Source organism: Nannospalax galili, unplaced genomic scaffold (assembly GCF_000622305.1).
Source record: "Nannospalax galili isolate Female #2095 unplaced genomic scaffold, S.galili_v1.0 scaffold346, whole genome shotgun sequence".
Lineage (NCBI taxonomy): Eukaryota > Metazoa > Chordata > Mammalia > Rodentia > Spalacidae > Nannospalax > Nannospalax galili.
In genome coordinates, this window is record NW_008357637.1 from 6,208,440 (window position 1) to 6,227,612 (window position 19,173).

The 19,173-nt window shown below is 36.3% G+C and overlaps 1 protein-coding gene across 4 annotated transcripts in view; it reads left to right on the forward strand.

Annotated features, from left to right (window-relative positions):
- Mtx2 (metaxin 2) overlaps nt 1-19,173 on the forward strand; it is a 67,620-nt gene that overhangs the window by 21,746 nt on the left and 26,701 nt on the right. For 3 of the 4 annotated variants that reach the window (XM_008855318.2, XM_029557277.1, XM_029557276.1), the window contains exons 2-3: nt 11,187-11,234; nt 12,467-12,513. In XM_008855318.2, coding sequence (XP_008853540.1) covers nt 11,187-11,234; nt 12,467-12,513 — 95 coding nt within the window. The remainder of the gene's footprint in view (nt 1-11,186; nt 11,235-12,466; nt 12,514-19,173) is intronic. The other variant, XM_029557279.1, reaches the window with a different exon arrangement.

Below are 19,173 nucleotides of genomic sequence, written 5' to 3' on the forward strand. Positions count from 1 at the left end.
AAAGGTTAAAAACTCATTCAATTTTATGTCTTACAGGGCTTATACTGAGTTCAATATTGTATAACTGTATTAACTCAACTGTGAACCTAGAAACCTCCATCCACTTTTGAAAGAGATGTACTCTTGCTCTGGAGTGTGTTGCTGAATATGTTGAAGCTGTAATGAAATGCTTCTAATCATGTAGTTATTAAAAATTTTTAGAAATGATTAAAAAATAATTCTTCAAAGCATAAAAATTTGCTCCTTAATAGTTAGTAGATGTGAAAAACATTACCATTGAAATCTACCTGATGACTTTATATCCATGCTCAGATGCCAAGGAGCTCAGAAAGTAACTGACTGTGACTAGTAATAATCAGACGTATAGAGATTAGAAACGCATGTGCAAACATCTTAATGGCAATTGCATTAAAAATGAATTTTTCTGTATGAAACTGTGTACCTTAATAATGAAATGGAGATCTTTTTTAAAGGTTAAAACCTCATTTAATTTTTTGTCTTATAGGGTTTATACTGAGTACAATATTGTAGAACTGTAATAATTCAACTGTAAACCTAAAAACTTACAGCTAATTATGAAAGAGATGCATTTTAGCTCAGGAAATTGTTGAGTATGTCATTGCTGTTGTAATGAAATGCTTCTAAGTATGTGGTTATTAAATAATTTTAAAAAATATTTATCATTTTTATTTTTTTAACATGTATGAGTGTATGCCTGCATATATGCAAGTACGCCTGTGTTGTACAAAACCCGTGGAAGTCAGAAGAGGGTAGCCAATGCCCCAGAACTGGAGCCACAGACAGCTGCCAGCCAACATGTAGGTGCTGGGAACTGAACCCTGGTCCTCTGCAAGAGCAGCCAGCACTCCAACCTCTGAACCATCTCTCCAGCCCTAGTCTCATATATTTTAAGTCTAATTATCTTAAAATTTTTTTTAAATGAAGTCTTAATATGTTTGCATAAAACTTGATGGGTTTTAAACAGCATATAATATGACATCATCATTATGGTATCTATATCAAATTAGTCAACTTATTTCCTTCTTTTTGTATTGTGCAGTAACTTTTGCTCGTTTAAGATCTGTCAGGTGAGGGCCGGAGAGATGGCTCAGCCAGTTAAGAGCACTGGCTGCGGCTTCAGAGGACTCAAATTTGATTCCCAGTACCTACATGGTAGCTAACAACCATCTGTAACTCCAGTTCCAGGGGATCAGAAACTGTTTTCTGACTTCCGTGGGTATTGCACGACACGGGTACACTTACATACATGCAGGCAATACACTCATAGACACACACACACACACACACACACACACACACTAAATAAAACATTAAAAAAAGATCTGCCAAGTGCTCTTTTGAGCATTTTGTTTCATTACTAGTATTTGCATTTATACCTTTGTCAGAAAGCCATCTGAATTTGGAGATTGGCTACACGTGTCTTATGCTTTTTACATAGCACTGTCTAGTCTTGCTGGGCAGAAGAAATGGCATCTATGAGCTTTTGGAATCTAGTTGCCTAAGGATAAACCAATTTTGACTTCATTAGTGCACAAATGATAGGTTTATGTAGAGTTATTATAGCATTAATCAATTTGATGAATTGGAAAAATGACAGAATTGAAGCAGTGTGTAATATTAGTGTCTATTATTCTACAAATTATGTTTTCACCTACGTTCATATGCCAGAGGAGTCATGTTGTACATTAGAAATGAGAACTTATAAAAAGAGAAAAGCAGCCAACAACAGAGGGCATCTCTTTTCATGGCCTTCTCTTTCTCTTGTCCTCTTAGTTATTAAACCATCAAAAAATGGACTTCGGAATCTAGACTTGTTTATTAGGTCATAGAACTTTTGTAGTGTAAAATACTCTGAATTGAATAGGATGGATGAATCATCAGAATAACTTAGTCCTTGACACTGGAGGATACTGCAAGTAATATGTAAACTCTTTAAGAGACCTAGTGGTATCCACATGTGAATTTAACTGTCAGTCATTTCACTAAAACTATAATAGACTTGTAGTACAGAATATTGCCTTTTATGATTATATTTGTTGATAAAGCTTAAGTACAATTGGAATAATATTGAGCAAATGTGGTGATTTGAAGGAGACTGTCCCACCATAGGCTCCAAGTATTTGGACATTTTGTCCCCAGTTGGCAATGATATTTTGGGAGGCTTTAGGAGGTGTGGCCAGCAGACTCAGTGTCACCGGGAGTGGCCTTTGAGTGTTCTTAAGCCTTGCACGATTTCCAGTGGGCTCTGCTTCCTGTTCTGCTTGAAGATTTGAGTGCTCTGCTTTCTCTGCTCTCCCCTGGCCTCTACCTGCCACCATGCCTCCCCACTTTGATGGACTCTAATCTCTCTGGAACTGTAAGCTAAATAAACTCTTCTATAAGTTGCTTTGGTCAGTGTTTTTAGCATAGCAGCAGAAAAAGTAACACAGCAAATATGTGTATTTTGGGATGTGGATGTTGGTTTATCATCTATTTCTAGCAGTTAACTTACACATTAAAAAAAAACTTATGGCTTTCAAAAATATAAGAGTTCTGGGCCCCTTGTCTATTTTATCTTTTTTTTTTTTTTTTTTTTTTTTTTTTTTGACAGTAGCCCCAGCTAGCCTGTGTTGTGCCCATGCTGCCTGGAACTTAGAATCTTCCTGCCTCAGTCTCATAAGTGCTGGAATTGCAGGTGTGCCCCCTACCTGCCTTATACGTGGTTCTTCTTTTTAGTTTTGATTTGCCTCCCTCGACATAAATACATGCAAGAGTAGAGAAAGGCCTTTTTGGAAAGTTTAAGAAATAGTTATAGCTCCCTGGTTCCTTTTCATTATCCTGGTTCCTGTAGTTATGTCTGGATACATACTCATTTATAAGGATTTGGTTCTAGGATCCACATATGAGGGAGAACATATGTCATTTGTTTTTCTGAGTCTGTGTTACTTCACTTAGTGTAATGTTTGGTTTTTGCGCAAGCTTTACGTACATAGTGCATGGTAATTAAAAGTACCAGACTGGTGGAACTAACCTTCTTTGATATTTAACAGCCATACTTGAGGCCTTACTAATCTGGTCAGAGGAACTTAAAGGACAGTTTTTGCTCCTTGCCCTCCAAGGTCGATTAAGTTCCAGGGGACTATGGAGCATCTCCCAAAATGTCCTGTAATGGTGGTGAGTCACCTGTTCTCTTGATCAAGGAGGCCATGGAGACCCCACCAGATGGACTTGAACCAGTGTCCAGTCTATAAAGAGGAGGGTCAACACAGAGGAAACATTTCTGCCATGCTTCCAAGTGAAGCCAGCTACAGTTGAGCAGGACCTTTGACTTAACTTCACATAGATGGAACTGGTAAAAAGAAAAGAGCCAGGGGCTCCTCCCAAGCCCATGTGACCCCTGAGAAACAGATCTTCAAACGACCTTAAGAGTAAAAATAAATTGATTTATTTGGGCCAACTATATGGTCTTAAACATCCCAAAGGAAAGTATAACCAAAGATTAAAGTGATCAGTATATTCTTTAAGAGTCCATGTGTATAGCTAAAGGCTGCATAATAAGAAACAGTGCCAGACAGGAGATACCTTCCTTTGAGTTGTTGGCCAGGGTGGCCCAAGAGACTCCCAGACAGTAACCCAGCACAGAACTGGGAAAATGAACAGCAGACCCCAATCTTATCTAAAGGAATGTTGGCAACTGATTGCTGCTAGATGAGGAAGAGCTGATCTTCCTAAAACAAGGGACTCTAGATAGGCTGACTAGACTTAGCGGATGGACTAGCACTGGGGAACAGCTGGGGGCACTGACAATGCAGTGGACAGTAACAGGGATGACAGAGTATATGGGCTCCATTTGTGGGGGGAAGGGAGAGGCTATGGGAGGGGTGCCATTTGGGATGCGGATATAAAGATGAATAAAATTGTTTGGGATGTTTTGTATGAAATACACAAAATCAATAAATAAAAAATGAGTTAATTTGAGGAGCAAAAAAGAAATAGTTATATAAAAAACTAAATGCTGAAACTTAAAGAGGCACTGCTTTTGCTCCTGATAAAGACAACAGTATGAAATAATCAGAGCATTGGCTAGGGCAAAATAGAAAGCTGGTGAAGGACTAATTAGCTTATAATAACTTTAACTGGGATGTGTACTTAGTTAAAGGTGCACTGACACTTATTTCTAGTTGTTCTTTATCTTTACAAAATAGGAGTATATTTCCTTAAAAAAATTAGTGCATGTTTACCTTGTGAATACAGTAATCCTAATTTTTAGTGTGAGTTAGTATGGGTTACTGAGAGTGTTTAAGACTTGTTGCTTTTTTTAGTATGAAAAGGATGTAGTAGTTTTTTTAAATCTTAAAAAAAATTTATTCCAGTTTTAGTGTGTGTGTGAGTGTGTGTGTATCACAGCACATGTGTAGAAGTCAGAGGACAACTCGTAGCAGTTAGTACTTTCCTTCCACTGTATAAGTTCCAGCATTGAACTCAGGTTGTTCGTCAGCCTTTACCTTCTGAGCCATCTCACCAGCCCTTTAGTAGTTTCTTTTCCAAGAATGAATCAATTTCTCCAAAGCAGGTAGGTTTTTGTGTGTGTGTATGTGTGTGTGTGTGTGTGTGTGTGTGTGTGTGTGTGTGTGTGTGTGTGTATGTGCATGTACGTGTGTGTACATGTGTTCATATGTATATGTATGCAGATGTGCATTCACATGTGTGCATGTGCATGTGGAGGCTAGAGGTAGATGTTAAGTATTTCTTCAGTTGCTTTCTACCTTAAAGCAGGCTCTCACTGACCTGGAGCTTGCTGATTTGGCTTCCTGAATGGCCAGCAAGCCCCAGGTAGCCTCTTGTCTCTATGTTTCTAGTGGCGTGATTACAAGCACGTGCTAGATGCCAGCCCTTTTTTGTATAGTTGCTGGCTATCAAACTCAGGTCCTCATAGTTGGGTGGCAAGCACTTCGCCAGCTGAGCCGTTTCTCTAGCCCTCAAGTAGGTAATTTTACTTTAGAATCCTCAAAATAAATATATTAGCTTTAAATAGTAATTTGACAAAAATTAAAGCTTGATAATTCAAATTTCCTTGCTTGACATGTATTATTAAAAATGCTATCTTTAGTTTGGAGCAATTGAGACTCCCAAGATTCTAATAAATAACTTAAGGACCATAGAAAATTTTATATTTAAGAATATACTTCTTGGGAAAAGAGAGCTACAATATTGACTTAACAGTATGATAGAGTAGAAAATAATGGGCACTGCTATGGATAGTGCATATAAAGGGGAAATTAGATTCATTATAAAAGCCTTTTTAAAAAAAAATTTTATTATTTTTATTTTATGTGTATTAATGTATTGCCTGCCTGTGTTGTGCAATGCCCATGCAGGTCAAAAGAGGGCATTGAATTTCCCTGGAACTGGAGTTAAGAATGATTGTTAGCTACCATGTGGGTGCTGAAAATTGAACCTGGGTCTTCTGCAAGAGCAGCCAGGGCTCTTAATTGCTGAGCCATCTGTCCAACCCCATAATATAAAAGCCTTCTTGATGGAAATGACACTTAAACTTAGTCTTGAAAAAATACTTGATTGGGTATTTGTCAGTAAAAGTAATAATCCAGGGGAACAGTTGTTAGCAGAGTCATAAAAGTAAGAAGGTTTTAAGTGTTCAGGGGAAATTTGACATACTGTAGTTGGACACAAGGATATTAGTGTTAAGTTGGTTAGTAGACAGGGACCTGTACTCCACTAATTCATGTATGTTCTTTCAGCTTTTTCTTTGGTCAAAAAAGCTGATTTTACCAGAGAGAGAAGGGATCTTCTTTGTTCAGGAGTGCATGAACATATGGGTTCCCTGGTAAAACTTAAGTAGTTAATTAAAGTAACATTCTTCCATGTGGGCTTGAGGGTATATCCTATAGTATGTAAGACAATTCTTTGAAGTATAGAAGGAAAATACCTGTAAATTAGTTGTGCATTTCCTACCCATATACAAACCATAAAACTAAAATTTTCTATTTGACATTTTGCATGAAATAGGTTTCATCAGTGTGTTAGTTTTTTTGTTGCTGTGACAAATTCCTGAGAAAAACAACCTAAAGCAGAAAGGATTTATTTTTGGTTTCAGTGGTTTCCATGCATGGTGGGCTGGCCTCATTGCTGTGGCCCTGAGGCAAGGCAAGAGGAGAGCAGGGACATAGAAGACAGAAACTGGAAGATGGGCTTTCAAAGGCCTAGCTCCACTTGTGTACTTCCCTGACCAGACCCTACCTCCTAAAGTTCCTAGCATTTTCTGGTAGTGTTACCAGCTGGCCAGCAACACATGAGCTTGTTGGAGGCATTTCATATTCAAATTGTCCCAATCAGATATTTAATGTTATATATACACTCCCAAGCCTCATTACTTCAAGGCCTGAACTCTCTAACAAGCTGTCTTGCTCTTATGTTTTCCATATCTTGTGACTCTAACCCAGGGATTGTCATTTAAAAAAAAAAAAATCTTGTGCCCCCATTAAAGTATTTCAGCATACAGGCCTAAATAGGTTAAAAATCACATGGTGGTTAATTCCCTTAATATGTATCAGACACACTGAAAAGTTTATACTAATAATGAAAGTAGGAAGAGGAAGAGTTAAAAAGAAGTTGAAATCTAAGATCTGACTGCTTTCTGGCAGCTGTTTAATTTTTTTAGACTTGTGCTGTTAATTATAGCTGTTAATTAGTTTTTAAAACAGTTTTTCTATATAGTATAGTTTCCTTCTTGGCAGCACTCTGAGGTTATGATGGTGCAGAGTGATGACAATAGTAGTAGTGCTGATAGCTAGCTAGCACCAGCATTTATTCAGCTAACATTTACTGATTATCTTGTGTACCTACGTTCTAGGGACAACATGAAGTCTGGATTTACATTTTAATTTTTGACTGTGGAGATAAACATTCCTATTGTAAAAATACTGGGAGTGATAAGTGGTAAAAAGGGTACGTGGATAAAAGGGTGCCTGGGGATAAGATCATCTTTATAATTTGTAGGGTACAGGGCAAAATGAAAACTTGCTCAAAAAATGTAGACTCTGAGATGGTTTGAATGACAATGTTTCCTATAGGCTCCAAGTATTTGGACATTTTGTGCCCAGTTGGTGGTGCTGTTTTGGGATGTCTTAGAAGGTGTGGTTGTGCTGGAGGAAGCATGTCACTGGGACGGGCTTAGAGAGTTCTTATGTCTCTCTTGCTTCCTGTGCCTGATTGAAGATGTGAGAGCTCTGCTTTCTGCTCCTGCTCCAGCCACCTCTGCCACCATGCCCCTTTCACCATGACAGATTGTAATTCCCCTGGAACTGTAAGCAAACTCTTTCTTTTTACAAGTTCCCTTGGTCATGGTGTTTCTATCACAGCAACAGAAAAATAACTAATACAGACTCCAAGACTGAGACAGAAGAATACTTTCATAGGGTCCTAAATGTAAGGCTCTGTTCAGCTGCATATGTTATACTTGAACGAACCTGGCTTTACCTGATCAAGTTTTAGGCAGAGGAAACCGCCCAAATGAGTTTGTGGGTAAGAAAAATTGTATTGCATTTAGAAATTGGGTGAAAGCCATTGTGGGTGGAGTGCAGAGTGGCACAGAATTGGGAGGAGGTATATGTGTGTGATGGGTAGAAAGGATGACTCTCCTAAGGCTAAATGGAAGTGGGTACGTCATTGAAGGTTTATTCTGAGACCCACACATAACTGTCGATGTGCTTGAGCATAAGTAACTTGCACCTTGACAGTTGTGGACAACTCATTTTCCCAACTTGCACTTCTTATCAATCTCCCTTTTAGAAACTTGTTTAGTTTCATCTTTTATAGTTACTCTAAGGCTACTCCTTCCCTAAGGCATGTTTAAAACAGCACATATCAGGGATTGCTTTGAGTGGTAGAATTGAAAGTAGATGGGATAGGTGAGTCATGGCATTTTATTTACTATTGGAAGTAATTTGTGGCCTAAAACATTTCAAGTCAACTGAAGAAAAAGTAATAAAAAAAGAAAATGTTGATTACTTAAATAGTTTTCTTTTTAATAATTTTTGTTTTATTTGTTTGTTTGAGACAGGATCTCCCTGTAGCCTCAGCTGGCCTGGAACTCTATGTAGACCAGGCTGGCCTCACAGTGATCTGCCTGCCTCTGCCTCTAGAGTGCTGGGATTAAAGGTACGCGCCACCATGCCCGCCTGTATTTTTCTTTTTAAATGCTATTGGTCTTTTAAGTCTCTATTGTCATCACTACGCTTTAAGAATGCGCACCTCCCTTCATTAAAGAAGTAGCTCAGGAGCAAGTGGTGGGGGGCTGACTTGCTTGACTTTGGGAAAGTGAAGAGTGGGGGAAAAGTTTGTCTTTTTGACTCATCAGGTGTTCAAAATAAAAGGCTTAACTAATGTTATCCAAATCAAGAAGTAGTTTTTGTATTTTGTTCTCTGTGTGTGAGAATGTTCATAATTCATGGACTTACTTATAAAGGTAGTTACAGAGCTTATTTCCTAGAATGGCACTTACATGGTTGATTCGTAGGTCTAATGACATGCCACTCAACCTGAGATTTTTACTTTTGGCAGTCTTTTGGAATAATACTAGTGATTTCTTTTCCCGTGTCACACTTTAAATATTATTTCAACTAGGTCACATGGCCTGTGCTCTAAAATGAATAGTATTTGTATGCTCTGAGCTGCTCAGGGTGAGTTGGGTAGCTGGTCATTTTCTATATACACTGCCATTTCTATCTACTAATCCATGATACTCTAGAATTCCTAGCTGCTAAAATAAAATGGTTACGTAGGTTTCATCACTGTGCTTACCTTCTCTTTTTAAGCTGATAAGTTTTATTTGTGAAGAAAATACCAGATATTTTGGTAGAGTTGCTTTTTGAGAATTTATTTTCATTAATTTCTGAGTTGAAATATAGTTTATATCTTGGGCCATATAAAACATGAACTCTTTCCTAGTTTTTCCCAGTTTCTAGCTTTAGGTCCTTCATGCCAGAGTTTTTGGTATCTGTTGGCAACTTACTTGCAATCAGGTAATATGTTGCAAAATTTCCATTACTTTCATATAGGTCTGTTTTATAGGATTAGATCTGGATAATCCATCATAATACTGATGATGAATTAATATGTGTGTATGTGTATGTGTATGTGCAGTGCTTGAGCATGAACTCAGGGCTTTATGTATGCTCAGTGAGCACTCTACCACTGTGTTAAACCCTTAGACCGTGAATTAACTTAAATATCCATTTTTATACAATTAATGAACACCAGCTGTGTGTAAGACATGGTACATGATTGCTTACACAGATGCATAGGACAGAAACAGCTGTTGCATCAAGGAACTTAGTTTTAATATTTATCTTCTGGCAATTTTTGTCAGTTTTATTCCTGTGCTTTATTGCTTTGACTTATGTAATATATATAATTAAATATTTGATGATTTAGGTTCTTATGAATTTCACTGAATTATTTCTAGTGTAGAAGTAAATGGTACAGGTGTGTTGACCGTACAGTTTATTTTAAAAAGTTACTTTTGAGTAATTTGCTGATGGCAGTTTGTTTTTGTTTCCTTGATTTTTAAGGATTGTGTTACACAGGTTCATTGTGTTCTTACTGAAATTTCACCTTGTTAAAGTGTTTACAGTAAAATATAAATATTTAGTCTCATTGCCTTTTTGGTGTATATGTTGAAATCCAGTAGCCTTTACATATGCATAATATCTTAGCTAACAATATGCAAAACTATGCATAGTCCTTTGCTTGATTATTTTCTGTTAATATCACCAAATAGCACCTTAATTTTATGTATACTAAACTAAGTCAAATGTAACATTTGTAATTTTAGTGTTTTTATTTTCAATCTAAAGTATAAGAAGAACAAATTTAAGGGGTTCCTTTTACCTATTACCTCTTAAACAACCAGTCTTAAAATTGCTTTACATGTATAAATTTCTTTTAAAAATCAGCACTAATTATATATTAAAATGATTTGTTACTGTGTCAGACTGGGTTAGTATAAACACAATAAAATATCATTATTAAATGTCACATGATTTGCCTTCTTGCTAAGAACAGCTGTAGTTGCTGCATTAGACTGAGTGATTTCTTGGGGCTGGAGAGGTGGCTCAGTGGATAAGAACACTGACTGTTCTTGCAGAAGACCCGGGTTTGAATCCCAGCACCCACATGGCAGCTAACAACTGTCAGTAACTCCAGTTCCAGGGAATCCAACAGTCTCTTCTGTCCTCTGCAGGCATTGCATGACAAGGGTGCACTTACCTACATGCAGACAATATACGCATATACATAAAATAAAAATAACATTTTAAAAATTAGTGATTTCCATGTTTTATAGTATTTGCAAAGAATTGAGTAAATGAGATCTTGATAAACCTGTATATTCTGTTAATGGAATCATTGCTTCTTAAGTACAGTTGATCAGACACAATTTAAATCTAATGGTTTTCCTCAGTACTGATGGATTGTAATATTCTCTTTGTACTTGCAATTTTCTATAGATGGGAGATTAAGGATCATGGTGAAGCTTCATTTCAGACAAAATTAGAGTTACTGACTTTATTTCACATTGTAGATGCTTAATGCTTATTATGCCATTTGACTTTCCTTGTTTTTGTGAGCTGGCAGTGGTAGAGTCAAGGTATTGAATCCTTTTATATTCATTGGGATTCCTACATTTTAAAAATACTGTCTTTTAAAAAGGAAAGGTGGTCAGGATGATACAGATATATTTGATTCTTTCATTTAGTGTGAAATTTTTCTTTGTGAAAAGCTTACTATAAAATGTTATAAACATTGTTTCACTATCTTTTGTATGGAATCAAATACTAGTATCTTTGTATATATGAACAATATTTTGGGTATAGGTATGCTTAAGTAAGCTAAATTTAGTTCTTAAGTTTTCATTTAATTGGGCAAGATGTCTTCCCTCTGTTTCCCATAAAAATCCTTATTGCCAGGTAGTAAAGGAAACATATTTAGAACAGTGTGACCTCGTTATGCAGGTTACTATAGAATCTAAGATAGTATGATTAGTTGGCAGTAATTAAGGTTACGTTAGCATAAGACTTCAAATGCTTAGTGTACATACTGATTAGTTTAACTGATTATTGATATATTTTTGCCCTATGTGCCTAATTATCATTGCCTGTTTTTTGCAGCTACAGAACCTTGGCCTGAAAATGCAACGTTGTATCAGCAACTGAAAGGTAGGTTCTTATTCACAATTAAAAATGGCTTTGTATCAAAATGTGTATAACTACTACCGTTGTCACCACTGCCCCCAAACCCCCAAACCCAACAAAAACAAGCAAACAAAAAACTGCCTTCATCCCCCAAACTCACTACTATAATTTACTACAATGAGAATGTAAAACACAAAGAAAGGATTCCCTTGTAGAATTTGTCTAGGAGGTTTTCCCTGAACTTGTATCCGCCAGGTAAACCAACTATTCATAGCCTATAAGGTCCTTAGTTTATTATTGACTCATTATATTGGCTGCTGTAGGCAGTGTAAAATGATGTGGTTGCAGGAGCACTTGGCAGATTTACTGTACCAATAGCTGAGACAGCAGATTTTCCAAGTCCTGTGGTAAAGTGGCCTCTCAGTAAAAAGGAACTGTTAAAATGTATAGGCTAGAATGGTTCAGGCTCCCTTTAGCAGCTCTTCATATATCATCAGATCACATTATGGACCCCATTTGGGGCTCAGCAGACTGCTCCACTTGTCAGAAGACTGCAAAGTAATGAAGACTAATAGGCAGCAGCCCTAGTCTTCTAAGCATGGAATTTTTATTGCAGTGAACTTGTCATCTTTCTTTTGTGTGACAGACCTAGACACACTGTGCAATATTAACTGTAAGCTGGTTTATATGATTGTAAATGCTTTTACTTTTAACTAGAGAGCTTTGAACAGATACTATTTAACTTAATTTTAATGAAAAAAAGGAAAATATTTTCTGAAGACTTAAAAATGATTTTAAATAAGCAATTTTAATTACACATTTTTGATAAAACGAGATAAATGATCAAATGATTTTAGAAGGAACATGCTCTTTTATCATTATTTACATATGATAATTTAATCAAAGCTGTTATATAACGGCATTGGTATAAAGCTTTATAATTGCTGTATAAGAATAGTTTAAAAAGTATTATAAGGGACTGGAGAGATGGATCAGTGGTTAAGAACACTGGTTGTTCTTGAAGAAGACCCTAGTTCATATCCCAGCACCCACATGTCAGCTAATAACTGTCCATAACTCCAGTCCTAGGGGATCCGACAGCCTCTTCTGACCTCCGCGGGCACTGCAGGACACGGGTGCACTTACCTACAAGCAGGCAATAAACGCATACACATAAAATAAAATTAAAAAAAAAAAAGCATTTGCGTATTTAGCAATTACACTTTTGACTTAGGTCATTTGTTATATTTTCACAGGGGAACAAATTTTACTTTCTGACAATGCAGCTTCTCTTGCTGTGCAGGTAAATATGTAAATAATGTAATTTTTTCCTATGTGCCAGAAGATTTATATCATTTTGAGTTGCAATCCTCCTCAATTCCCCAAAGTCTACTACTGTATGTTTAGCGTTTCCTGTGTGCTTTACCATTATCATTATAACATTGATCTTCTGTGAAGTACAATTTTATTATATACTGTTTTCAGTTAATTGAGACTATATAAAATGAACGTTATTAGCCATTCCTTTAATCAAAATTACTTTTAAGTGCTAGGCACATTCTCTGTCCTAACAGTTGTTTTGCTCTTGGTTAGATATGATGTTATTTTATTTAGGGTGATAATTTCATTTATGGGCTCAATTGTTTTCTAATTTATTTGTAAAGATTTATTTACTACCTATTTTTAATCTTTCTGCTCATTGTATGCTTTAATCCCATTTGCTAATCTTGAAGCGACATACTCTTTTCTAGCTGTTCCTTATGTGCTTATTGATTACATGTGTGTTTATTATTCCCAGTCCACTTATTGAATGCAATGGCTTTTCAAATTGTATATAACAGTTGTGTAATCCAAAAAAGATTTTTGGCTGTGTAAACTTAAAACCACCCTATAGCATACTTGGGATTGTTTACTTTTAAAAAAGTAAATGTTTCTGTAGGTTATAGAATAAGAGTTATATAAACATTTTACATATTTAGCTGGTAATTTACTTAGTATATGTAATTTGAAAGATGATTTTATGGTGCAGCACCTAAAAGGTAACTCAGAAAGGAGATTTGGAGACATGTGATACTTACTGGAGAAAAGACTGTGATGTGAGCTCCTGGAGGACAAAAAGAAAAGGAAGGGAAGAAAGTATTTGTCAAGCTTTTCTTGTGTTGTAGGCATCATGCTGAGCATTTAATTTTGGTCATCTCGTTATATATTTTGTTCAATTTAATATCCTCTGGCTTCATAGCAGTGTCTGATATGTCATTCAATATGATGCTGGGTAGTGTGGGCTTCAGGGCATCTCTGTTTTAAGGCAGAGAAGGAAGGAAAAGATGGAAAGAAATGTGCTTAGATAATTATTAGTATGTGGATCTATTAAGTTTCTTTTAGATTTATAATATTTATATCTTAGCAAGAATAAAAATTTATTTGCCTTTGTTTTGTGTTTAAATACTAAAATTTAAGTAATTTTAATTTTTTTATCTTAACTTTTAATAAAAATTTTTAGACATAAATACAGATTTTATACAGCTTTTGTTAATCTCCCCCCCTCTTTTTAGTGAGAGAAATGAAATTTAAGTTTCAAATAGTAATAACATAGTTGCCTAGCATAAAGAATGTACTCAATAGATGTCTATTGTATTAATGGCTTTTAGTGTGATGAAAGCAATCTTGCCTGATAAACGACAGCACAAATAAATTATTTGCTGTGTAAAAAATAATATTTTCAATCTTTGTGTCTTTGAATAGACAGCTTCAGGGTATAGTGAATATTTTAGTTGAAACATGTATTAACCCTTTTTTTAATTTGGCATTTGAGAGAGAACGCCTTAAGAATTTAACAAAGCTGGGGCTGGAGAGATGGCTCAGCAGTTAAGAACACTAGCTGTTCTTGCAGAAGACCCGGGTTTGAATCCCAGCACCCACGTGGCAGCTAACAACTGTCCATAACTCCAGTTCCAGGGGATCTGACAGTCTCTTCTGTCCTCCGCAGGCATTGTACAACATAGGTGCACTTACCTACATGCAGGCAATACATGCACACACATAAAATAAAAATAATAAATAAAATATTTTAAATTAAAAAAGAAAGAATTTAATAAAGCTAAGTAACATTTTTTCCAGAAAGTATTATAGTGCATACAGAGAAATATAAACATAATTGTTTTGAACATAATTTTAGCAAGTTTGTTGATCTCCTTACTGAAGCTATTTAAAGATCCCCTACAAAGAACCCCTAAAATGAAATACTATTATTTTATGCAATACTGAAGTAATTTTCACCAAATAGGAAGATATTTTGGGTAGTAATAGAGGGATTAATGGTTCTCAGCTGGGGAAAGTTTTATTCCTTGAAGACATGACAATGTTTAAACATTTTTGGTTGTGAAAACTGTTGGAAGACTGCTTATTGACCCTGTTGAGTAGACATCAGGGGTGCTGCTCCACATCCCACAGTGCATAGGCCAGTTCTCCAGAACAACCTATCCAGCCCAAACTAAGTGTCAAACTGGACTAACCATAAACTAGATGGTTTAACCAATTTCCTGGACAAAGCAAAATATCAAAATATTACTATTTAAAAATTAACATTTAAGTATTTCAGAGAAGGGAAGAAAAGAAGAACTTAGTGTTTATTCAGTTTTTATGATTCCTATTTGACTCCTCAACATAGTTTCTTAAATCATACTTGGAGCTAAAAATCAAACCAAAAAAAAAAAAAACCCTTTTAAAATAATAGAATTTTGCTTAACCATTTCAATGTTTTTATCCTACATATGTCACTTAGAAGATAAATTAACCAGCATATATTAAAAATTCTTCGTTTTCTTCAATATTCTTTGGCTTGACAGCTGATAGTAGCCATGACTATAAATGTGACTTTCCACATATCTGATGTAAACTTGTGGAGTAATTTTCTTCTGTATAGAGGAACAGCATCTGTTTAGAAGAATCAAAGCTTTATGTTTGATGTATAAAATTGATCAAAACAATGTGACAGGTATCCATAAACTGTATATTTTCTAGAAGATACCAGATATCAAATATCACATTTTAATAATCTGCCAATTATGCCATCAGGAAATACAAATTTTACTTATCACACAGATTGGTATTTGTTTTACTCTGGAAACTAAGAGCTTGGTTGTTCTTAATGAAAGGCATTTTTATGGCTTCAGTTTTAAAGAAAATAATTTTCCTCCTTTGTGGCTATTTTCCTTTTGATTTGCTTTCTTTGGGTCTTCTACAAAGTATAGGTTTTTACCTAAAGTGTTGGTTGGTCATAATGTAAAATTTATTTTTTATTTTTTTTGAGACAGGGTCCCCCTGTAACCCCAACTGGCCTGGAACTGGCCTGGAACCAGGCTTGCTTCTATCTCATAGAGTTCTGCCTGCCTTTGCTTCCTGAGTGTTGGGATTAAAAGTGTGCACCACCATGTTCAGCCCCATAATGTAATCTTATATGTTGAATATGTGAAATATTAGTCTAGTATGTTTTCATAGGCTCTGTGTTTTCTGTAATCTTGAATACACACACACACACACACACACACACACATATAGAAAGAGAAATTTTCCCTTTTAAGATGCTGCTTTGAAGGACTTAGGCTTAATTTAGTTAGTGAAACAAACTGGATAATTCTGTTACTATTTTCTCTTAGTCCCAGACCTAAAGTGTCTGGTGCTTGCCACATAAGTAATTTAAAATTTTCTAGTAGCCCAATTAAAAATGTAATTAACTTTAGTAGTATATTTTAACGTAGCCCAGTATATCAAAATGCTATCATTTTATCATGTAATCAGTAAAAAATTTATTTTACTTTTTTGTATTAAATTCAATATCTGGTCTGTATACTTAGTGTATCTCAGTTTAGAAATACAATATGAACAGATGCATATGACCTCTATAAGTTTTCTGTAAAAATGTTTTTTAGGGCTAAGAGAGATGGCTCAGTGGTTAAGAGCACTGGCTGTTCTTACAGAGGACCTGGATTCCAGCTCCCATACACATAAAATAAAAATGATAAATAAAATATTAAAAATTTAAAATAAAAAAATGATTTTTAAAAACTTTAATGCTGGGCATTGTGGCTTATGACTTGGGGAGGCAGAGGTAGGTGGGTCTCTGTGAGTTGAAAGCCAGCCTGGTCTACAGAGAGAGTTCCAGGACAGCCAAGGCTACATAGTGAGACCCTGTCTCAAAACAAACAAAAAACCTTTAAAAAGTTCATGTCTATACTGATTCAGTCAGTATGTTGTCTTTAAAATATTTTACTTATTATTTTTTTTTATTTTATGTGCATATGTGTATTGCCTGCATGTCTGTAAGTGCACCTCTGTTGTGCAATGCCCGTGGAGGTCAGAAGAGGGCTGGGAATTGAACCAGGGCCCTCTGCAAGAGCAGTTAGTGCTCTTAACTCCTGAGCTATCTCTCCAGAGCCCCTATGTTATCATTCATAGCAAATTCTACAATGTGAAACAGGCAGTTTATTTCTGTTTCTAGGGACAGCCTACCTTAAGTAGAACTTGTTTCAAGATTCGTCCTCTATAAAATAGAGACAAAGTAGTGCTACTGGTCACACAGAACTTTTAGAAAGATACTTAGCACATTGCAGATAGGCAATGGATGTTGATCATTGTTTCCTTCTGTCTTGATTCTTGGTAGAAATACATATAATCCACTTCCATAAGATGATTGGAAGCTTGCAGACTTGAAAGCTAATTTAACCATTGAAAATAAGTGTTATATGTAAGGTTTTAAGGGGACTTTTTTATTATTATATTACTTTTTGTGTATGAGTGTATTGCTTTCATGTATGTAAGTGCACCCGTGTCTTGCAGTTCCCACAGAGGTCAGAAGATAGCATTGGGTTCCCCTGGAACTGCAGTTACGGATGGTTATTAGCCACTATGTGGGTGCTGGGAACCGAACCCAGGTCCTCTGCAAGAGCAGCCAGTTCTCGTCACTGCTGAGCCATCTCTCCAGTCCTTGGGACATTTTGTATGAACATTATTGATTTCTATAACCATCCAAAATTATCTGGGGGACAGCTTTTTGCTGAGACAGCTGTAAATGTAGCTGTCTGGCCAGTTCCTGTTTCGCAAGGGGGCCCTCATGTCCTGTTTTGTGAGGCTTTTTACACTGGGAGAGGGTCATCTGCAGACCTGGACTCCAACACATTGGAGCATGTTTTCATGCTTTCTTGCCATGTCTAAAAATGTTAATAATCAATGAATAAACATAATGTTATCCTAATATTAAGATTTTTAAAAATTACTATTTATGAAGTACTTTTGTGTAACCAACTCTATTTAGAGCATTTATGTAGAGTATTACATTCAATCCCTACCATAACACAATGCACAGTCCTGTTATCTTTTCAAAAAATTTAATTGAATTTTTATGTATTTTATATATAACATCTTAATCATCTTTATACCCTCTTCTCCTTTGGTCCCATCCCAAGAACACCCCCCCCTCCCGCCATCAGCTTTTCCTCGCCCAGCAGTAATCAGCTACCAATAATTCTTTGACTAAGATGGGGACGTGCTGTGCATTTACACAATTCTGTGCTGGGTTTTTGTCGGTTTGAGTTGTCATAGGTCTTGTGTATGCTGACACCATTGCTGTATGTTCATATGAGAAGAGTCCCAGGAACCTGTAGGACTCTGTTTGCATATGGTCATGTACCTCCTCCCTGGCTCTTACAATCTTTCTGCCCCCTCTTCTACAATGGTCCCTTGAACCCTGGGTGGGTGGATTTTAATATAGGAGTTCTGTCCAAGGACCCATACTCCATAGACTCTTTTCTCTACGTTTTGGCCATTTATGACCTTTTGTGTTCCTGGCCCTCTGTTGCATCAAGGAGCTTCATTGATGAGAATAGAAAAATGCATTAGTGTTCTCTTCATCCCATGTTCTATGTTCCGTGTGCCTTAGGTGTAGAGGTTGCATTGTAGATGTGCCACTTAGGCTTGGGCAATTCACAATCTCTGTGTGTGACCAGTGGCGGAACTCTGTAATAATCTCTTGTCTATTAAAAAAGAAGCTTCTTTGATGGGTGGTGACCGAAATATTTGTAAATTTAAGGATCCGTATTTTGCACATAGTAAGAAATTACATTTGTTTAGGGTTGTGACAGCCGTGGGTTTTTCTCTAAGATCTATGACCTCTCCAGCTATGTGTATTTGACTATGTTTAGAGTACCACACCTGAGTTTCCTCCCACTGAGTGGGCTTTAAGTCCAATTAGGTAGATGTTGATTATCCCCAGGATAAAAGTGCCACTACTGCACCAATGTCATTTGCTGTACCCGTCATTGATATGGTTTTTAGGCCTTGAAGCTGGGGTTGTTTTAGAGATGTAGAAACTGCTAGGTAACAATCGTACACATATATAATCTCAGCACAAAGGAGTTTGAGCAGAAGGATCACATATTCTAGTTCTAGCCTGGCTACATAATGAATTCCATAGACATACAGTCTACTTACCATGAAGGAAAACAGAAAACAGTACTATTGGTTGAGTGTTGTGTATGTATAGTTGGCATTGTACTGAGGATCTGATTTTTATTAACTATTCTAAAAATACATGAGGTCAGTACTATGCAAATTGTGCTGTAGGTAATCTCTCACAGCAACTCTATGGAATTGGTACTATGATTCCTATTTCTCCACAAATATAGAAGGTGAGGTAAAAAGGTTAAACAGTTTGGCCCAATAATAAGTAAGCATTTAATCACACATTATTTCTGACCTTTCCTAGCAAGTGACTTAGGGTCAGATGCATTGTAAAGTGTGAATACAGATGGGATGCTGTCAGCTGATCTCTTTTAATAGAGAGCTGTTCTAGTTTGCTTTCAGTTGCCGTCACAAAACGCTGACCAATATCAGCTTGGGGAGGAAAAGGTTTATTTAGCTTACATTTCCCAGGTAACAGTTCATCACTGAGGGAACCCAAGGTAGTAAT